This window comes from Cariama cristata, unplaced genomic scaffold (genome assembly GCF_000690535.1).
Source record: "Cariama cristata isolate BGI_N322 unplaced genomic scaffold, ASM69053v1 scaffold13739, whole genome shotgun sequence".
Classification (NCBI taxonomy): Eukaryota; Metazoa; Chordata; class Aves; order Cariamiformes; family Cariamidae; genus Cariama; species Cariama cristata.
Window position 1 is genome coordinate 23975 of NW_009635343.1, and position 23182 is coordinate 47156.

At 41.6% G+C, this 23182-nt stretch overlaps 1 protein-coding gene across 2 annotated transcripts; it reads right to left on the bottom strand.

The window, feature by feature from the left end:
• Positions 1-419: 419 nt before the first annotated feature.
• Positions 420-22283, bottom strand: ATG16L1 (autophagy related 16-like 1 (S. cerevisiae)). Of its 2 annotated transcripts, XM_009707511.1 has the most exons (17): positions 22198-22283; positions 19762-19867; positions 18099-18172; positions 17643-17894; positions 16723-16788; positions 13808-13894; positions 12993-13049; positions 11925-12027; positions 7992-8097; positions 7803-7873; positions 6198-6269; positions 4030-4150; positions 3094-3199; positions 2426-2575; positions 1977-2024; positions 1512-1613; positions 420-1110 (listed from the first exon to the last, which is right to left on the bottom strand). In XM_009707511.1, exons 1-17 carry the CDS (start codon positions 22218-22220, stop codon positions 1017-1019), a joined length of 1638 nt encoding a protein of 545 aa, XP_009705813.1. In that variant the 5' UTR covers positions 22221-22283; the 3' UTR covers positions 420-1016. The 2 variants fall into 2 exon arrangements, with proteins under 2 accessions (XP_009705813.1, XP_009705814.1); XM_009707512.1 differs by lacking the exon at positions 12993-13049.
• Positions 22284-23182: the final 899 nt, after the last annotated feature.

Consider the following 23182-nt stretch of genomic DNA (forward strand, 5'->3'; position numbering starts at 1 on the left):
GGCTCCAGCGCAAACAGGAATATTGCACGTGTGCTCAAGAAGGGGGCAAGTGGCCTGGAATTGCCAGCACCAAAACAATGGATTTGGGATTTAACTCCACTGCTCCCCTGTGTTCCACTGACAGCCGCCAGGACGGATGAACAGAAAAAGGGACCAAACATCTATATTCTGGTACTGAAGTCACAGTACGACTACATTCCTTATCACAGCAGCACAACAGAAGTTGAACTTCTCTCTCTGCAAACCCAGTAACCAAACTGCCTGTGGAAGATTAAAAATCTCCTATTTTGTGATACCCAAGCTGTTGAAGGGCATTTTAACAAAAGGGTGCATAAGTCCTGAAGAACAGACCATTGCCTTAAGAACAGGTGAAACTGATACAAAGAGTTCACATGACAGCGCTGGAACACTGGTGTTAAGATCAGAGCAGATCTGAATTGAGCTGAGAACTCAAAGGCAGAGCTGCCAGAGCCACAGGAGACTCTTTAAAAGCTGTTCCAACACTCCAGACAGCCTAGGGCCTAGTCCACAATTCAGGATCTTCTCACCCCACGCCTGAACTAGGCCACAAGAGCAGAACACAGGAGACAGGACATGTATGAAGTCAGCATACACAGTAACTTCTTTCCAACATTTCCAACTCAGAAGTGCTGTAGATACATTTGTGTGACAGGGTATTTGGCACAGCTGTCTGGTGAGGAATCCCGCTAGTATCTTCAGCTCCACTCACTGCATAGATACTGCATGTAAAGGCATGACTAAGTAGCATTCTCCATCCAGAACAGCTAATCCGCTGCTGAGTCCAAGTGCCACAGTGCAGTTACGGCCGTAAGAAGTCTCTGACTCAGGCTCCTTCTCCATTGCTTTAGAACTTTCCTCTGGAAAGTGAAGCCCATGTGCTTGTTAATATCCCAGCTCAGGATGGATCTGGGCTCGGGTCTCCATTCTGTTCAGCCATGGACCAGCACCACCATACACAGAGGTGCTGGACACTCTGCCTTTCACCCTCCGTCCAGTCAAAATTCAGACCATAGGACAGCCTTGTTTCCTTTGTCCACACTGACCACATGGGCACCCGCTGGTGACCACGCGACTGCATTGATAGAAGAACTGAAATGGAAGCCAGGTATAAGTTTATAAAAAAAATAGCTGAATTCCACAACAGCACTTAACACTGGAATGAAATATTATAGTACTCTGACTACCAAAGAAGAAGCACTTTCTCAGCTCAAGAGACTCAGGCTTTTAATAAGCCTAAGAGAGATATAGTTTCTTCAGAATATTAGATGTACTTTATTATGATCATATCCCAGTTTAAGAAGTTGAACAATAACAAACCAACTTTAATTCAATCTAGAGAATACTGCCATGAATCCACAAAGAACCCACATATTAAAGATCCCCACACACCAATAGAAGTTGTAGTTGTACAGTTTTACAATTCTTTCACAGCTCAGCAAGATTCACAACCCAGATCCCTGCTTTAGATTATGTTTCCAGCTTTCCCTCACCTGTGATGCTTTGCAAGCGTCCTCTCCAATTTCCCAGTGAGCACATTCCAAATGTAGAGGGCCCCATCAGCTGAACCAGCAGCCACATAGTTACCATCAGGGCTATAAGATCAGAGAAGGTACAGAAGGCAGAGAACAATTTAAGTCAGCAATTTATCAGCTCACATCATCATTCCACCCACAACTTCCTAAGCAAGCAACTTGGCATTAGTCTTTTGAGAGTTACATGTTACCAGCTGCTAACACTAAGAGGTGAAAGCACTTTGAAATCAGAAAGTTTCCAAGGCATTGGATCAACATCTACAGATACACTCTTATCTTGACCAACAGGTAACCTTGGGCAAATCACAAACTCTGCCTCAGTTTTTCTAGCCGTAAATGGGGACAATGCAGCCAAGCATCAGGAATCACTCACTTTTGCTTGGGGAAAGATTTTTCAGATACCTTGCTTATATCTGACCTTACCTGAACACAACTCTTGTCCAGTCAGAGCCACATTTGAATCCCTGGGCACTGAAAAGTTAGAATCAGACAATCGTAAATTAATTTATAAGAAGATGGACTTCCAGGCTCTCACTAAAGAGCAGAGTAAGGATTTCTACATGTTTTGGAATAAGCTCCAGTACCCCTTCATCACAATGTGCATCTCCCATACACCCTCCTCTCAATCTGAAGAAATTCTTTCCTTTAGGCTGAAGACTTCTAAGCCAAGTTATTTTCTTTAAAGAGGTAAATGAAGAGATCCATGAGAGCAGATCTTTGCTGTTACGACTCTAGAGAACCTTGCTACCCATGCAGAAAAAAGTTAGGAGACTGCTCTCTCCATGAAGATACTGAAAAACACTCCAGCACTGAGGGCAATCTGCAATCCAAAGTTCTGACATTCATAACGTTCTTGTGGAGAACACACTCACCTGAATGTCTGCTTGACAGCACTAACCCGCAGATCAATGATCTTTAGTAAATCATCACGGGAACAGGTCAAAAGCTCTGTTCGCTCTGAGTTCAGGTCCAGAGCTGTGATTCTTCCAAGCAGCTCCAGTTCTTTTACTATGCTTTCAGTCCTAAAAACAAAAAGAAAAAAAAAGAGAAAGTAAAAAGAAAGAGTAAACCAGGGGCCAGAAGCCAAACCATTGCATCAAAACTTTGACTTGTCCCAATGTGGAAGAAGAGGAGAAAAAGGATTACTGGTTTATTCTCACATTTTGATTCCTTCCCAAGCTAGATCTCACTTTGTGGGTAACACTGCCAGCCATTAGTTAGATACTACTTTCCTCACAACCCCACCCTCTGAAAAACTAAACATCTAGAATGGCAAGTACTAACCAATGCAAAATATTTACAAGAAAGCAGGCTGCCTTTTCAGAAAAGAAACAGTATCCCCACCAAAAAAAATCCCAAACCCAAAACACCAGACATTATAAAAGTAATAACAAAAGTCTCTTTCAAAAGCCTTCTGCAACTCTTGTAACAGTCTCATTAGCTTCCAAGCTCAGGAAGAAGAGTTCCCTAGTTCAGATTATACTCAGACAGCAATCCCATAACCACTCCTACACTATAAACTCTCTTACAGTAATCTTACCTGATGTCCCAGAAACGAATTTTCTTATCAAAATGTCCACTCATTACACATTGCTCAGTACATACGATGTCATTGCAGCTAGATCCTGCAAACACTGTTTTTATACCTAAAAAGGATAAACCAGTGGTGGCACACTGAGATTTATACTGTACAAACTGATGAAAACAGAGACAGAAAATAATCACTATGTCACACACACACACAGTGGCCACACAGAGCAGCGTCCAAGAGAGGGCGGACAAACTCTGTCTTAGAATAATCCTGACTTAAGTCTTCAGCAACCTGTCTGCCCTTCTCAATCTCCTTTGGTATGGCTAATATCCCTTTAAATGCTCCCATGACAGCTGCTTTACTTCCACTTCATATTTAGACAGCTCTAATGTGCTACTGTTAAACAACATGAAACTCACTCCTTGACCCATGTTTGTAGTCCAGGTATCAAGGTAACCTTGAACCTCAACTTCTCTCTCAGTGCAAGCAGATTTAAGGAGAAAAGCCAAGAAAATAAGGTGTTTCTCCCAAAGGAAAAATCTGGCTCCTAGCATTTCCTTTGAGATGTTGAAATTTTTGGTACATTTCCAAGAGACAATTCCATCCACCTCAGGGTTAAGAACTCTGACCTGGCTCCAAGTTTTTAGTGGAAGACTAACACACCCACCCCCAGACTAGTAAACAAAGAACACTCACAGAACACAGCTGCTGTTAATGTGATAGCATTAACAGTGCTTCCTGCATACACATGATTTCTTATTCTTATTTCAGGTAACAGGCAGAAAGAATCCAATTACTTGAATAACAACAGAAAACAGCATGGCTGCTAGTTTTTGCTTTTTTAGACTATCAAGAAGATGAAATAATCTAGCTGATGTCAGACTTCCATTTACATTCAGTAGAAGCACACAACATGGATAAAAGAGAGAAGTTAAGTTTCCTTACAAACTTTGCTGCGGAGGTCCCAGAGCTTGAGGGTCCGGTCATGACTTCCCGAAACAATGCGCGCATTGTCCAGCAAGAACTTGGCTGACAGAACTTTACCACTGTGACCTGTCAGGGTGTGCTGAGGACGAGAGATTTACATGGCAAAATTGCACAGTTCCACTTGCTCCCTTTCCTCGTAGCTTACTAGTTCTGTTATTGAATAACTCAAAGACAATCCTGAATCATAATTTGCATGTCTAACGCATTGCTTGAAGGGAAAAAAAATAATCTATTATAGTTAAACAGATACTAACACTGAGTAGGAGTGTGAAGTACCACAGAGTTCAGCCTGAAGCTGGGAGACAGGTCACCTTTGGCTCCAATTTCTCTAGCTTCTCAGGAAACCTGCAAGCTGTCTTCCTTAACACTCCATACACCTACACCTCATGGACAGATGGCAACTGCAGCACAGCCTTGCAGGAGTGATGAGAAGGGGTCAATGCATGCTGAAAATGGAAATTGTGCCTTCTGATTTTTACGATAAGCTTCTCTCAAGGATACAGCAGGGTATCTAGTCTCAACTGTTGTTACATCTTCAAGCCTGAAAGCTGAGACAACCAGAGATCTCAAAAAAAAAATCCCTGCAGCAGTTCTGTAACTGCAGAGGGAGGCTCTGTGGGGCTGAGAAAAACATGAACCACATTCACTTCAAATTGCTGAATATTTACATACTAAGACAAAACACAACGAATGACTGAAGTAAGAATTGTGAAAAACAAGAGAAACCTTTGGTATATAGTTAGATTTTTTTTTAAATACTCAAAGGACTATCAAATTACACAAAGCAATCTGGGCTTGGGAAATACAAAAGAAAAACCCTTAAGAATGGAAAGGAATGGGAACAGTCTGGAAAAAAGCAAACCTGATACACAACACAAACTCTGAGAGAATGAATCATCCCACAAAGACCGCTTCATCTTAAGCAGGGACACAAACTCCAGAAAAGAGGATCTAAACTTTCACTGTTTCTCTCTCCTGCTCTTGCTGCCTGCAGGTATCTGCATTTAAGTAGGAAATTTGTGGCAAAATTTACTGTGATCTCAGCTTTACTGCCTCCTGCTCATGGGCAAGCCATGACAAATCCATATCCCACACACTCAAAGCAAAGAATGCACCATTTTATCTCAAACAGTGAATGCACTCGAAGCTAGTAGTCACCAAGGACATGAAACGATTATAGGAAGATACTATGAAGCCAGGTGGACATTTGCAGGGGTAACTAGCTTCTCATAGTGAGTAATCTATAGTCTGCTAAACTTTTATTCACTATATTTCACATCCAATAGTAGGTTTTGCAGCCAAACAGAAGCTGCAAAAGAACTGATATTCTTCACTTCCCTAAACAAGACCTGACATCTCCACACTGAGAACTACCTAGTGAACTACACTGCAACTGTAGGTTATAACTGACACATGAAATGTCACAAGATTCAGAACAAAGTAGCATCTTCCTAAAATAAAAAGTTGAGGCAAAGTGTGCATAGGAATGACAATAAAAAACCTCTTAGAAAGCTGAAAAGAAATGTTTCTTTTGGTCAAAGGTGAAACCTTCTTTAAACTAGAGCTAAGTGCTGGAGAAGAATGTGCGTACAAAGGAGTTTGGAGGAGAGGAGGAACCTTTCAAAAGACTTTGAGAAGAGAGCCAAGCACTTTTAGGCTTGCTGCCTTTAACAGCTAGGTAAAGGACTCCTTTTCAAGAATGCTGCTCCTGACTTAAAACAAAACAAAAACCTGTCTTCTGCAAACCCTTCTTCAGCAGTCCTCTCCTTGGACTAAGGCTAAAATATTGAAGTGGTTCTCCATAAACCCTAAGAAGCATTTAAATTTCCACAGAGCAGTATGCAAAAGTGTATTTGGTTTATGTGGCAAGGTTTTGCTAGCAGAGCAGGGGTTGTATTGTGAAAATAAGCATTAACTGGAGTTTCCTGCAATGCTGTGCAGAGACCAGCACTGTATTTTAGGTCTTGCTGTGAAGACCTTTAGGAGAAAAAGATCCTGTTAACAAAAAGAATTATTGAAAGTGTCTGTAAATGCCCAACTTCCAAAATTGCCATATCCCCATTAGACAAAACTGGAAATACAAGACAGAAACAGCCTGAGCACTGCTTTGCCTTCAAGAGACTCACCCGTAATCGATTGTCATCAACTGTCCAGATTCTGCTGGCAAAGTCATTTGAAGCTGCTAAGAGGTAAGAACCCTGTGAACACAAGATTAATTTAAAACTACTTCTGCTAGTCAATATGCAAATTAAACTCAAAAGTATTTCCAATAAATTATTAAAACCATATTAGTGCTATATTGCCAAGGGAAAAAAGAACAAAACCAAAAACACAGTAACATACACCAGTATGGAAAGTTAGTATAATAACTTTCAAAAAGGCTACGGCTTTTTCTTCTCACCAAAATGTGACAGTGATTCTACAATCATGACTACAGATAAAAGGAACAACAATAACCAGACCAGAAAGACATTCTCCTTTCCCTTCTGCTGCAGTGAGGAAACAGCTTCTAGTTTACCTTCATCTACTGTGGGTTCACGCCCCCCTCCTTTTCTGATTTTTCACAGGGAAAAAGCCCTGCATCATCTATCCCCCCTGTTCAGATAGGTCTCAGAGTAGAACTACCCCAATTCTTGCAATTTTCATTAAAATTCTAATATTTTTTAAACTAAGATTCCAAAACCTAAATCTGTCCAAGGACAGAAATTGACTTGTTCATGGCTTTAGGCTTAGGCTCTTCCAAGTCATCCACGATGGAGAATGGTTACCACAAGATTCATGCTTGCACTCCTGTCCATCTCCAAAGACTTTTCTGAACCCTTAAAGCCCATCAGCATCTCACCTCAAGCAGTTCTCACTTCAAATGTGCTCAAGCAACTTGACAAAATCAGAACTAGATTTCCTGCAGATTAACAGTGCCAGCAAATCTCTAATGAGCTGGTCAGAGTCCACAGGAAGGATCCTTTTGGGTGTTTATCGAGAAAGTTTAGCACATAGAATCACCAAATGGAAGAAATTATGTCAGCTTTGGTCTACTGCCTATGCAGTAAAGCACTGAGTTACAGAAGAGGTCTCAGCAGAAAAGTCAGATCACATGTCCAGTTACAACAATCCAAGACCCTAAACTCCTTCAAGCAGGACTGCTGGATACTGATCCCAGTCATGTCTCCGATACTTCAGGTTAACATGAACTGTACACATCACAAGTTGTCAGCAAACACTCGGCCAGCCACACCATTACTGTGCCGTGACTGATGAGAAACTGCTGGGAGACAAGGTCATGGAAGTGCAAGTCTTAGGATAATCAGACCTTTTACTATTCATTCATCACAGACCTCAGCAGAGCACTAAACTTTGCAGGAATAAAGCCTCTGTGTATTTGCTTCTTTTGTGCTTGCTGTCAGCTTTAGTGGGAAGCTGAAGACTAATTTCCTACTTTAGACAAAGCCTCATGTATTCTATGGTAATTTTATCATAATAGCCCATAACAGTCAATGTTTGAGCTGCGTATCTTCCAAATTGTAAAGCAAAGATTAGAATTACAGACTGTAGCATATCAAATAAAGATCTTTTGTACAATCTTTAACTATCTGCAGTTACTCTCATAAGTATTTTTACTCATTTCTTATGTAACTTTTCAAAGTGTTAGAATGGAAATTGATAGCAGAGCACAACATAATTCAATTAATTTATTCCCAATCACAAACAGTGGATATTGCACAGATACTCACAGCACTATCAAATTCTATGCTTGTAATCCCCGCATTACTACCAGAGAGGGAACCTTTGGGCTCACACCTATCTGCACAGAAAAAGACGAACAAAACTTAAGCCATGGATTAGAACAGAAGCTGACACCAAGTGAACTATAATAAGAGTTTGTTCAGCAACCCGCCATACCCCAAAGCAAAAAAGTTTACCTCCCAAGACTTCCCAAAGCTTAACCCTCCGGTCCATGCCTCCTGTTGCTAGTAACCGGGAGCCGGGGCTGAACTGCACTGCATTCACCTCCCCATCATGTGCATCCTGAGGAGTGGGAGGAACAGAACAGCCACCCAAAATGGAATTAGCATAGACCCAAACCCCACAGATTACAAAGCTGTAGGACTTAAAGGTTATACAGAACCACAGCTGTAGATCTTTCAGCAGTATATAAGGAACAAAGCCACAGACTGAAACTCTACTATGATTGATGGTGTACAGACAGAGCAAAAAGGTTGATCCTTATCTAAAGAAAAAACCAAAAGCACATCAAGAAAAACACTAGCAAGGACTCAACACTGATAATAAACCGCCAGAAGCTTTACAATGCTTCATAAGTTTAGGCTTTATAAGGTAAGGCTTAAGTTACATCAGAAAAAGACATTAAGGAAAGGACACAAAACAGTAACAGGTGATATGCTGCAGAAGGAAACTAACTTTTCATTTCTCCATCTAGGGTCAGTCATGGAACATGATCCAACCTGCTCATGCAACCACAGAACACTCAAGTCAGGCTTGAGTTAGGAAAGTCTGCTACAAAACAGCGTAACAGATTAACTGCCTTCTTTAGTGTATTGGTGATAATGCTACTTTATATTGGTGATGACGTAGTACGAGCACAGTTGTGACAGCACCTTCTCTCTGAGAACTTGGGCTTAAGCAGTGGTTCCTACCTGCAGGTGCAGTGACACCCCTGCTTTCTCACAGCTTAATGTTTTGAGGCTTGAGTTGGCCAAAAGTGATTCTTTTAAAACCTATTTTTAAGATTCCTTCCTATCCACCCCCCCGTGTTCATCTCACACCTTTATACTACTTACCCACATAGTATTAATACCACATTCTTAATTCATTTGCTGCATTCCTTTTTAAGTATTTTCAGTAAATGCTCTTTCAAAATCAGTTTTTCTGGAAACTTGTATTTTTCTGGAACTTGTTGCTTGAACTTGGTCTGCCAGTTCATATTTAGGGGTCATCAGACTTCAAATCTGATCTTTCTACAAGTGCAGAAGAGCCATTCAGAACAAAATTGGTCAAAGTTCTTGCCTAGAAACTATGCCCAAGAACAGTGGCTGAAGTGACTACTTTCTCTGCCTTCCCAAGCCTGTTCCACTTATCTCTCCAGAAGTGAGCCTGGTCTGATCGCTGTATCTACCAAACCTCTGGCACAGAGTCAGAATCACAGAATCAGCTTGGTTGGAAGAGACCTCTGGGATCATCGAGTCCAACCTTTGCCCTAACACCACCACATCAACTAGACCATGGCACTAAGTGCCACGTCCAGTCTTTTCTTAAACACCTCCAGGCATGGGGACTCCACCACCTCCCTGGGCAGCCCATTCCAATGCCTAATGACCCCTTCTGGGAAGAAATGCCTCCTCATTTCTAGCCTGAACTTCCCCTGGCGCAGTTTCAGACAATGCACTCTTGTCCTGTCACAAGTTGCCTGGGAGAAGAGACCAATCCCCACCTGGCTACCCCCTCCTTTCAGGTCGTTGTAGAGAGTGATCAGGTCTCCCCTCAGCCTCCTCTTCTCCAGACCAAACCCCCCCAGCTCCCTCAGCTGCTCCCCATCAGACTTACCCTCCAGACCCTTCCCCACCTTCGTTGCCCTTCTCCGGACTCGCTCCAGCACCTCAAGGTCTGTCTTGAAGTGAGGGGCCCAGAACTGAACACAGTACTTGAGATGCAGCCTCACCAGTGCCCAGTACAGGGGGATGATCACTTCTCCAGTCTTAGTGGCCACACTGTTGCTGATACAAGCCAGGATACTCTTGGCCTTCTTGGCCACCTGGGCACACCACTGGCTCATGTTCAGCCAGCTGTCAACCAGCACCCCCAGGTCTTTTTCCACTTGACCACTCCTCCCCCAGCCTGCAACACCGCATGGGGTTTTTGTGGCCGAAGTGTAGGACTTGTAATTTGTTTTTGTTGAACCTCATGCCATTGGTCTCAGCCCATCTATCCAGCCTGTTCAGGTCCCTCTGGAGAGCCTTCCTACCCTCCAGCAGATTGACACTCCCACCTAACAGCGTCATCTGCAAACTTACTGAGGGTGCCCTCAATCCCCTCATCCAGATCATCTATAAAGATGTTAAAAGCACTGGTCACAAAACTGAGCCCTGGGGAACCCTGCTAGCGACTAGCCGCCAACTGGATTTGGCTCTGTTGGCCACAACTCTCTGTGCCTGGCCATCCAGCCAGTTTTTTTACCCATCAAAGAGTCCACCTGTCTAAGCCATGAGCAGCCAATTTATTTAAGAGGATGCTGTGGGAGACCATGTCGAAGGCCTTACTAAAGTCTAGGTAGACAACATCTACAGCCTTTCCCTCATCTATCAAGCGGGTCACCTTGTCATAAAAGGAAACCAGATTGGTCAGGCATGATTTTCCTTTCATAAATCCACGTTGGCTGGCCCTGATCTCCTGATTTTCCTGCATGTGCTGTGTAACGGCACTCGAGATGATCTGTTCCATGACCTTCCCCAGAAATTCCTGGAATGCTCTGCTGGATCTAGACATGTCCTCACACTCCACCTGGGCTCCAAACACCGGAGCTAAGACATAACACAGATCATCTCCAGAAGGAACATATGGATTCCCATGAAAGGAGTAGGGACTTTTTCCTTCTAATATTGCAGTGCTAACCACGCATCACCTCCATACTGCCACAGTGACAGGTTTACTACTGCAGCTGTTCCTACTCCTCTGCTGCAAGATGGGGAATGGGGCAGCATTCCCCATGTTGCAAGACTTGGGGTCAGCATAGTCTACTGTGGTTTGTCCCTCCATACTGGGAAGACAGGCTGTGCTGCTCTTGGAATTTCAGATCACACTACAGAACATCAAAAGAAAGGTGAGAACATAACCTCTCACATGGTTCTTGAAAACCTCACATATATAGCTTTGCAATACATTTTATGATTAAATTAGCCAGGATTCTACTTGTTCATCAGCTGTGCCTGCTGTACTTAGCCAGAGGAGAGAGGCTGCAACACATACCACAGCCAGGAACACCTCCTCTGATGCTCCCTATTCAAGCCAGCTCCTGGTTGTCGCTTGAGTTATGACCCTATTCTTACTTAAGGTAGCATTGTTACTTCCTCCACCCCATGATTTCCACTACAGAAGATGGCAACAGGGCAGGCTAGGAATACACAAGCCTCCATGCTGCGGTGAGCCACTCTGTTACTCTGGATAGAAAAAATAAGTAATTTTATATCCATGAAATATCCTCATCCAGCACTGGAGTGCCCAAGAAAGCTCAAGAGGAATGTTCAAACAAGTAGCTGCATTACAATACAATTTACCATAGTACCTTTCACGCAGAAGACAATGCCCTTCACAGAAATTTAAACTTGGCCTTGTAAGGCCAAAACAACACATAAAGGAGGTCTCAGCTTGAAAACTTTAGATCACACACAACAAATGAAGACACTCCACTACCACCAGCTCCTCTTAACTAGTTCTGTTGGATGACATTCAGTGCCACAACTCCCTTCACTGTGGAGAACTGGAACTGAATTAATCCCAAACTGTCAGCAATCTCTTCCTCAATCATTGCTCTACTATGGCATGACAGAACAGGGACTGCTGGAAGCCAAGAGGGTAATGGAGTGTAATTCCCCTGTGCCCTCAGACCTTTTACTCATCATCATTGACCTCAGTAAGACAGACATCAAGCATATTGGCGCCAAGAAGCATGTGGGCTACGAATTAAATGGGATGAGCTATGCTACCAAATCAAGAATTCTTTCTATTAACATTGCCAAACAAGAAAGAGCTTCAGGAGATCAGTTCCCACACAGATAGGATTCACCTCCTCCAAAGACAATAAAAGGAATGGTAAAATCGACAATTTCTTCTATACTTACAAAGACACATATGGCAGTAGTGGGCACTCTCACTTCTTTACTGGCACCTGGATGTGGCTCTACGTTATCCTGGGGAGCAGGGTACGATGATAAAGAACGCCTCCTGAGATGAAACAAAGTAGAAATTTTTTAAAACAAGAAGTGAACTTGAGTTCATCCAGATCTGTACCTGTCACTTAACTACACTGTACAGAAATTAAAAAAATGGGGGAAGGAGTTTTTAACTTTCTTTCATTGCATCTTTCAAAAATTACATTTGTCATGTAACACTACATCCACTTGTGGATTTACATATTTCATAGTATGCCAGAGAAGTTACCTGAACTGATCTACTAACCTCATTTTGGAGCAGTCAGGGGTTTTTTTAGCAGGAAAGAGAAACATGAGAATGACTGCAGCTGAGTTCAGCTGGAGAGACTGCAACTCCACGATCACATCTAGGGAGACTCAACACCATTGCAGCACTATATCCCAGGCAGCAAAATGCTCCATTCAAAATCTCAGGCTGCACCATTTAAGCAAAGACTGTCCACCTAATGCAGAGCTTAACTTCGAAGGACTGGCTCCACTCGGGATACTAAGCACAGAACCCAACGACTTATTTTAAATAACCTGATTAAAGGAGCAAAGTGCAGTGGAAAGTAAGAGCAAACCCCATGTATTCTCTCCACAAAGAGGAGCTCATTGTCCCTCTAACTGTAGGCAGTTTCTAGCCAGTGTTATCAACATCTGAAATCTAATTGGGATAATGCAGCTGGGTTCCATGTTACTTCAATGGGATACATTGACATGCTGGACTAAGAGTGGATAATAATTTCACCTGGCAGCATCAGAAGATTGATGTCCCAAAAGGGGAGACTCAGACAGACTGGAGGGAAAGGTCAGAGGTCAGCACACGGCAAGATGGAAGAAACAGGAAGTTGAGGAGAACAAAAAAGAAAAAAAAAAAGAAAGGCAGAAGCTAGAAGAAAGGCTGAAATTATTTGTTTGTATTCCCTGCATCACCAAGATTTCGGTGTACATTGAAACCAATATACAAAACAAAGAGGTGAAAGTGTTCTAACCTACCCAAAGATATTAGTGATAGAGTCCAGAAGGCCTCCAGCTGGCTGGGAGAGTCGCTTACTGAAGGAGGGGAGGACAGGTTTAAACCTTGTGAATAGCTTCTCCACACAAAGATCAATACAAATACATTTCATAGCAACAAGTCTCTGCAAAGACGCCCTCCCCTGCAGACCCAGTCCGAAGACAGAAAACACCAAAGGCAGGCATCAGTTCAAAAGTCACCAGTGACTACAACTCAGAACATAATTTGAGTGAAGTTTCTTCAATTTCCCCTCAACCTCCACCCTGTGAATTACTGGTTTTAGATATAACAGTCTGCCAAGTCTGAAGTCTCAACCAAAATAATCCACGCTCTCATGTAACTACCTCTTACTTTCCACTCACTGCTATTTTAGAGAAAGAAAGAGATGCATTTAATCTAGATGAAAAATATTTTCATCATTTCAGTTAAATCCAAAGACCCAGCTATTTGCAAAGTTACACTGATATCTTGTATTATGCCTCTGTTACTATACAACAGGCACTATAACACCCATGTTATTGTCTATTTTGTTTTTAAGCCTTTAAGATTGAGCACAGATTTTTCAGACACTAGCGTAATTTAGTTAAAACAAAGGAAAACAGCATTGCTGTTTTCTAAAGCATAGTAACAGAGAACACAGCACATAAGTCTCATAGTGCTCTAGTGGAAGTATTAAACTGGGTTTCAGTTAAAGGCAAGTAAAAATTCTAAGTAACATTCCCAACATTGTTTCAACTTTCTTATATCCCTTGTTCTTCCTCAATGACATTGTACAAAAATCTCTTGGTCTACACACCTGGATGTTCGGCTGAAAGCTCGCACTGGAGATGTTTCCTCAGCTGTGTCAGAGGTTTCATCTGCAAGTACTTCAATATCATCATCCCTGCTGAAGTGAGAGAAAACACCTGATTTTCAATCAGCTAGAGCTTCCTATGGAAACCGCCCACTGATGTATATGAACTGAATGGACAACACTGTTCCAGGGTCTGTCGGTGTCTGCACCCAACCCCCATCTAGCTTTATTCAGCTGTAGTAACATGTAGGTAGATCCAGACAACACAAACGCTGACCTAGCTATCCCTGCTAGGGATATGACATTCAACATACAATGTCTGAAAACAAGGACATGCAGCACCTAAATTTCAGGTTTTTTCTTTCCAGCAGCCAATTACACTCTCCACTGACGACTGGGTTGGATTTCACACACCACCACCACCCCGCCCCATTTATGGTGACAGACATCCTTTCCAGATGCTCTTTACTACAGGCACTGTATTTCAGCTTGCAGCACTACATACAGCATTATAATGACCTATCACATCTAAGCAAGACTTTGCTACAGAGTGAATTATATTTGCTGGAAGTTACAGAACAGCAAAACCGTGAGTTATTGCAAGCCCAAATATAGGTGATATCCTATTTTCACAGCACCTTTTTTGCTCTTTCAAAATAAGGAGGTATTTAAAAAAAACACAAGATTTTGAATTTTCCTTCTTCATCCACACCAAAGAGATCCTGATACTTTCTATACTGTGGTGCTTCAGGTGCTGCTCCATTAACTATGAGGGATGTTTTGATTCACTTCACTGAAGTGTTGGTGTATGACTGAACAGAAGCGTATGGTTCCAATACACATACCATAAATTAATCCAGCTAAACTACTCAGCTAATGCTAAAAGGTTTTTCCCCATTAGTCATCATGGGCTCTGACAGACTAGTATTTTTTCCTTCAATGACAATTTTTCCTCCACTGCTGACTTTGCAGGACAAACTATTTTTAAACACTCTATCAACCTGACGCCATTTGACTGAACAGAAGTTTAAATTCAGCATTTAAGTAGGAATAAAACAATTCCTGCCATCAGATAACACTCAGTTGCAAAAGAATTGAAGAGGATGGGATCATTTTTATTCTCCCATTTCAGAATACAGCTGCACTTTAAGTTGCAAGATTTTGGAGGACAGTATATATGAAAAGGCGATGGAAAATATATACTCTGATTGAAATGATCATGCTGATATTTCAGTAAAACACTATAAAGTTCTGCTGATATTTCTTTTTTAAAATCTAAAGTTTGAGCTATTAAAGTTGTATGTAGCAAAAGAACTTTCCATGTTAACTTTAACGTATTTTTGAAGTGAATATGAACACCAGGGTGAACTTCTTGAAATGCTGCAACTTCCCCCCTCAGTAAGCAGCACATTTGTACAATAAAAACCCTCTAAAATTACAAAATCAGAAAAAGACTCAAACACATATGTGAAGCAGAGTTTGAGTAACTTACAGAAGCAATTATTTTCTAGATTTTTTTTTTTTAAACAGGCTTCTTAACTTCAGTGTTTCATACAAAATTATTTTTCAAACACCGAGACCATCATCCCCACCACAACAGGAACTGAAATATTCAAGCTGTTGTGCTACAGCTATCTCTGAGCTCAGCTCTAAGATAGAAACGTTCACTCTGGATAATGGTGAGGAAGAAGCCTAAAAGTGAAAGTGGCCACAGATATTACATGTGTTTCCCCTCTGGGTGCAACATTATTTATTGAAGAGTTTAATATTCTAAGATATTCTGTGTGCGTTTACATCAAATAACGTGGACAAAAGGGATACCACTATTCTAACAAGCTGGGAAGACTGTCCTCTGACTTGGGACTGTCCACTGGCCTGACACACAGAGGTCAGCAGTAATCTTGTCATGGAGAGTCACACCTCAATAAGCTAAGGGAATGGAAGCATTTAAACCTTTTAAAAAAAAGCAAAGCAAATTGTGCTAACTAGTTGTATCGTTAATAGCAGTTTCAATTTTCCTTCTAAACATTACAAGCTCTCTCATGCTCTCCTTATACATGCCCTCCCTACCTACCCCAGACTTTTGCGTGGGCCCTCTTCCAGAGCACATACATTGCTCCTATCCCGTGCAAGGACGTACAGCACAGAGACCTCATGTGATTACATGATACTAATACAAAGACAACAGTCATCAAGAAAAAGTCTGCACACTGCTCTGGCACTGTGCTCGGAAGACTGTTTCAGCTGTTTCCAGGAACAATACAACAGGTGGGTTTTTTCTGGATTTGGCCAACACAAGTGCCAATAACCTTATCAACCTCGTGCAAAGCACCTACACCACCAACTGCCCACTTCAGTCAGCTGATTAAATACCACCCAGGAGTAAACACAGGAGCAAAAAACTAGACACTAGAGATACTTATCTCTAGCTTACCAGGAAAAGTAACTCCACATCTATCTATTTTTTTTTCCTACAGAAAAAGAGTAACTCCCAGCATGGAAGTGATCAATGTATTTTCACCCACCTTAACTCACTAAGTATCTGTTCCTACAGGAAATCCTTGAATATTTGTAGTATAACACTGAAAATTGTGGGCACCTCCAAAGTATACTGTTTCAGATTGAAGAATTATTTTGAAGACCAAAGGCACCACATAATAAAAGTTTTTATGCTGACATAATAATATATACTCAACATATGAACCATTCTTAGGACTTTCAGTCCAAGCATCTATTTTTAGTCATAATAGAGCTCCTTCTCCTGGAAGTTCAAGTAGGGAGAGTTACTGTACTTACAAAGTTTAAACACTCCTCTACATCACCAAATTTAGAAATAACAAAGATACCATTTACCATGCATCTGCATAAAACTGAAGCATGAAGTGATGAAGGAGACTCTACAAATCAAGACTGCTTACGGTTCAACAGGCAGGGGTTCTTTGGCAGCTTCTGCTAGCTCCTTCTGCAGCCTGGCTTGTCGTCTCCTAAGAAAAAGAAAGCAAGGTGATTTAAAAAAAAACTTCCTTAATCCCATTCCAAAGATTACCCTGCACAGTTTTGATCGGCTTCAGACCACTGCCCTAAGTCTATCCTGCTTTTTAAGATACTCAGTGCTGGCGAGGCAGTTTTCTTACTGTGGATAGCGAAGGCCAAGATCAATCAAGTGAGGCAATAAGACAAAGTGTCCCTACAGCCCTTTATGACCCATATGAATGTGGATTTGCTTGCAATGCAAGAACTTGCAAAAAAAATGATTATGTTAGTAAAGATAATACAAAACTGCCAAGTACTACGAGATTTGTATTATAGCTGTTATGTCTCCAAGTATTGTTAACAGCAAGGAAGCTGAAGCAATTCAAAAAACAAATTATTATTTTTGCAAGGAAAAAATCCAAACTTATTTCTGTAAGTTATACATAGCTTAGTCTCACAGTAGCTACTCCTAGCAGAATGCAAAAAAAAAACATTTAAGTTGGTTAAGTCAAAAAAGGATAAAACTAGGAGTAGTATCAAGATGCAACATGAACAAGAGAAGTCCAAATCTAATACCAGCAAAAAACCCCAGTTTCTATCTGACTTATGATTCTCAGGCCATAGTTAAATGTTGCTCAAGAAACAAAAGAACATGTTTTATTCATTTAAAAAAGACAGGAATGTTTCCACAAAGCATCCATCTGTGCTGGTCAGAAGAAGGAACACAAAGTTCTGGACTCTCATTGTGTTGTGCAATAATACAGAGATTTCAGAGATCAAAACTAAATCTGGTTTTATCCTACGCACTCATAGGCATTCAAAAAATATATCGGGAATTAGTTTATTAAATAGAGCTCAGTGTCACCTTGAATCCTTTTCATTTTCTGCATTCAAACGATTGGCCTCTTGTGCTTTCTCTGCCATCCAACGGGAGACCAGTTCCTGGTTGTCTTCAGTAGTCTTCCTTAGTTTCTCCTCCAAGGCATTGAAGGTGATCTGGAGAGCATCATATTCATCTTTCAGCGTCTGATTAGCTCGCTCAAGATCTTGCAGTTTACTACGCAATTCCTGGCACTCCGTTTCCAGTTCAGAGATCTTTTGCAAATATTCTGCAATCCTGGAATGGCAACAAAAACACACAAAACAATGAGGAATTCCTTTGGGACCCACACCATCATCTTTGTGCCATTTGTACAATGCCTAACAAAGGAATTTTTAGCCCACAGCTAGGACTCCTAGAGAATATTATAACACTAATAAATAACTCAACCAGAAGTCTGCGTCTCACACCACCCACACAGACGAAACAGTTCCTACTCACTTTGCTTCATTCATCTGCATCTCTTTGTCCTTCTGCTGCATTTGGTTATTCAGATCAATTACAGACTGGGCCAACTAGGGAGAGGAGAAAATTACATTACAAAATGCAGCGTTGCCAGCTGGGTAACACACACTGAGCAGCAACCAGCGAGAGTACAGACCAATCTAACAGCACAAGCATGAAGCACGCCTTTCAGGTCTTCTTTCACAGCTTTCTATACAGATTTGTTTACTAGCCCCATCACACAGGTCATTAAATCAGGGAATCCACTTTCAAAAATGAGCTGTCAAAAAGCTACTGTCCTTTGATATCTTGCTCCTTTCCCACAAAAAGCTTCTTAATAAAACATCAACAGAACGCTTAGGAAGAAATTTCTTAAAGTATTGGAAAAAATCAATACAGAAACTAAAAACCACCAAGTAAACCAACAAATGAGTACTAATAACCAAAGAACAGATCTTCCTGTTACAGCCAGGACAGCCATTACAGGAGACACGTAGCTCACATATTGTAAACAGAGGTTTCATGAACAGTTTTCCCACAAAGAAGGTTAGTGGTGGAGTCTGTACAGTGCACAGGAAATAGAGGGGCAGAGGCCAACACTAATGAGCTGCTGCTGCCAGCTCACACCTACCCAGTCAGCCAGCAGCAGCAAGCCCCACAGCACGCAGAGCCTCGGCTGCTCGGGGAGAAGGAAGACCGAGTTTTGAGAAGAGTGCCTGCCTGGGTAGATGGCTTAGGATACCAGGTTGGGGGAAAAGAGGGAATTTTCCAGTGCTTTGACTAGTCAGTGCACACCTCTGGTAGAAAGCTGTTGTCTCTTTGAAAAGCTCTGAATTACTGAGACTGGAGCTTCGCCACAGCTCCAGTCAGGTGTGATCAAAGGAGCATGATAACATTTTCCAAGTCACTCCCACCTTCTTCCTATAAAAGTCTGCAGTACCATTCAGGTACTAGCTCCTGGACTCAATCCACAGCTGTGGTTTTTAAAAAACCAATTTTGCTGATGAAGCCTCTACATAAAAAAAACTAAAATAGTGGCTTTCCCTCTCTTCCAGGCCCAAGTCTCATACTTCACAGGACTCCTGGGCTCCCTAGTGCATCTATATGGCTGAACCAGTACTCTCTTTTCAGTCTAACATCATGGCACTTTCAACCTCTGTTTGTGGTTGTTTATCCTGTCCACTGTCTATAGCAGTGGTCCTGCAAAGCGAGACAAATGAAACCACGCATAACCACCTATTCTCTCACTCATTCAAAGCCTTTTCAATGTAGAACTAGTGGTCATGCGCAGCTCTAAACTGGATCAGTTCCTTCCTCCTCTAATAAACAGAGTTAAAAACCTATTGTCTCAGTAGGCAGCTAGACACCACACAGCAGAAAATTAACTCTATCCCAGCCAAAACCAGGACACCTACACAGGAAACACAAAATTAAACACCTCTCAAAAATCCTGCTATGCTGGCAATGTAAGCTCTTACGTCCTGTCTGCCAGTTTTAAAGACCAACTATTTCTGGTTTATATTAATCATCAACATGAGGAGCTTAAAAAGGCTGTACATGAAACGAGGAAAAAATGATGATGAGTAAGTTTGGTAAAATTAACATCATGTTCACAAAGGGCCAGGTATGGACCATGCAAAGCACAAGAGGACTTTCTAACCTCGCCACGTTTCTTATGCAGTTCTGTCAATTCCTCTTGATGCTTTATCTTCAGCTGTGCCAGTTCCTGCAACTGAGCATCATTCCATGTGCCATCATGTCCTGGACTGGGGTTTAAGAGAAAGAAGAGATGTCACAAACTAGAATCCAACTGTTTCTGTACCTTTGACAGTTAGTTTCAGGACATTACCTCCCTTGGATTTTCTATGCTACATCAGGGACACAGGTCACTGACAACAAACTAAACCACATCTGGCTCCCTCACAACACACTTTTCACCAACCAAAATGCCATTATATAGGACCAGAAATTGGAATTTACCAAGGAGTTGATTCACCTTTTCGTACATTTCTAAAACAGAATTCAAAGTCAAATGAAAGATAACTAGTCTTTGCTTAAATTTGCATGAAGACAACCGAGTATGAAAAGTACGCTCTAAATTCTAGAAGAATTACAAATCTTTTACCACACCAAATTTGTTTTGGAGGGAGCTGGCGGACCTTGAAGTTGCTAGGTATCTGGAGAGCACGCAATACAGGACAGAGAACCAAAAGCTCGGGAACCAAGGGTATATTCCCAGGTCCTTGGGTTTATAGTCCCAGGTGTTACAAGCCGCTTCTCCGTTGTCCTAACTATGTTCCAGCCTCTTCTTGTGTAAAGGTTTGCAGGTGTTTTTTAATTGTGTTTTACACCATAGTGCTACCATGACATATGCTGGAATTTCTGCTCACCAGGAGAACACACATATCACCCGCCAAACAGCTATGATTGTAATTTCTATCACTCATGTCTTTGAAAGCCCAAAGACAGGAAGATAAGTCAATTTTTTAAAAGCATATACACACATATACATATCTCACAGACTCTGAGCAAGTTAGCAGCTAAATTTAAATTACAGCTTTTAAAAATAATAGTTCTAAGTTCATCACTATTATACTAGACAAACAGAACAAGGTAATTGCAAGCATTTGTTTCTGCAGCCATTCTGTGTTACAATAATCCAGTGGGAAACAGATAATGCATTCAGAAGCTGAAAGGTCTCACAGCGATATCAGCAATTTAATGCCCTTCTCAAAACAAACAAACAACACCTCAGTGAACTAACACTGTACAAGAAGACACTGCATTTCCAAAAACCTGTGTCCAAACAGATAGGAAGCCAAGTCCTGTGGTAATATCCAACACGTCCTATAACTTTGGCCATGTATACATCTATAGCCAGAACCAGATACTCCTCCTTGGCCTTAAGGTAAGTAAAACCATTTTTCCGCAGTTATCTAGGATTAGGGAATTAATTCTGTTTCAAAAAACTGTCACATACTGAGGACAGCATCAGAGTTTAGCTTAGTATTCACTTTGAAGAAGTTATTTCTGTGCATTTCTTCTCATCCTCATCTACTCTAGCCTCATCTCTTAGAGGAGGTGTTCAACCAGAATCAGATTCCCATAAACTAAAGGTAGTTCAAGACAACTGCAATCATCAGAAAGCTTTTGAGAATCTTCACATGGGTGTTAACTCCAGCCCGCTGGCCAAACACTGCAATTTTGCCTGCAATTCCCGTAAAATCAGGAGTTCTTCTTTCCTTACTAGTAATAGTACACAACAGCCTTAACTATTTGTTTCGTATCTCAATTACACACACACAGTTTTTCATCCTACAGCGCAAAGAACTTCAGAGGAAGCAATTCCTACAGATGTAGGAAATTCTGAGCTACTTAGCCCTATCTTTTCTCCAGTTACACCAACAGCATAATCCAACAGCCTTTACCTGCTGGGATTTACATGCTGTCCAAAGGACGCACTACTAACATATTGGTTTGCTGTGGATTCAAATGCCAACAGAACAAGCAGCATGACCTCTGCCTGCAGCATTAGAGTGCTATTCCCAGGTTAGAGAGGAAGTTTCCTGAATAAATCCTGCTAAAAGCAGGCAGAAAACACATTCTTTTTAGCATATAGTGCTTGTTTAGGACTGACACTTCTCAATCACGATTTTCTCCATTCTTCCTTTCTACGTGATAAAACAGACTGAAAGAAGCTAAGACTTCAGTTTCTCCCTGCACTGCAATGCTTATAAGATAGAACAATTTCAAGAGTCATATCGTAATTAGGAACTAACACCATGCAAACATTATAAGCATTACAAGGCAAAGAGATCAGAAGCAGAAGCTCATTCTGGTCCACCTCCACACCTTGAGTTTGTGGCAAATTAATCTGTCCAAAACTTGATCTGCGCCATATACTGTAAATGCATTGTAACATTATCATGTGTTTAGAGTTAGTTATAATTTATTTTTAGTTCAACAGATTTCCCAGTTTGTTTTATTCCAAGTTACTGAAGTAACCTAGAAGTTGTTTGTGTAATGCATCAAACAATGGTTTAGGTTACAGTGTGCATGACAGACAGCTGACTGACAGAAAAAGAATTTTAAATACCTGATCTCATGTCTGCTCTGCATGTCATATTTTTCTGCTTGAAGCTTATCAGCCAGCACCGCATGAAGGTCCGACTTCTCTAGTAGCTTGTTATCTGAAAGGGTAAAAAGCACAATTAAAAAGATAAGCAAAACCAGATTCCTAGCCTCTTCCTCTACCAGCTAAGATCTAGTATCTTTAATTACTCTGACACAACCAAACATTATGTAAGCCTCCACCACATTAGTGTGCACTCCTCTTTAATGTCAGTAGGCTAAGGCAGTATTCAGCTACAACTCCAAGAATTCCTCATTAATCCAGATGCTACGTGGGACTGGGCTTATGAAAATTTAATAGAAAGACTACTCAAGTGTATTGCTATCTGCTAAAACAGAAGAAGTTTAAAGTTCAAACTCTTTATAGCCCCTCAGATGATAGCAACAAGGAAAACAGACCTGCCAGAGAGCTGGTCATATCCAACACTGCACAGTCCTGCAGAGGTTTGTTTGCTTTTCCCGCCATAACATACAGCATCTCAGTAGGTGAGGCAGCAGCCGTTAGGTGACCGCCCCCACTTCCAGTCACTCCTGTCACAGCTGAGGCAGGAGACAGGCGGGCAAGTAAACGCTAGACAGAAAGCGCTGGCCCCTGAATAGCTCCGGCCCCTGAATAGCTCCAAATTTTACAAAAGGTCATGAATATGGTCAATAGCACTATTGTTCTCAGTTCCACAAACATCTGAGCGGGAATTGTGCAGACTATTTAGACATTCAGTCACTCTCCACAGCACAAACCTGGTCTAGCCTGTGAGGGAAGCGAGAGAAGCAACTACTTATTTTCCTCAATAATGCAGAAAACCCGACTTTTCTCAGTTTTAACAAACATCTTCCAACCAGTCTTCTGAAAACGACACACGCTAGGCCTCGGGTGCCCTTTACCACCGCGGTTTTCCCACTTTCCGAGGAGGAGGGGGGAAAGAAAACCTCCTCTCCGCCTCGACCCCGCC

What these genes read in the sequence shown, in the direction of transcription:
- ATG16L1 (XM_009707511.1), bottom strand. Translation starts at nt 22,220, where the DNA reads ATGCAGAGCAGACATGAGATCAG. An exon ending in GCTGTCAAGCAGACATTCAG is followed by an intron (nt 2,025 to 2,425) that starts GTGAGTGTGTTC and finishes CTAACTTTTCAG; the next exon opens with TGCCCAGGGATTCAAATGTG. An exon ending in TGGACAAGAGTTGTGTTCAG is followed by an intron (nt 1,614 to 1,976) that starts GTAAGGTCAGAT and finishes CTGATCTTATAG; the next exon opens with CCCTGATGGTAACTATGTGG.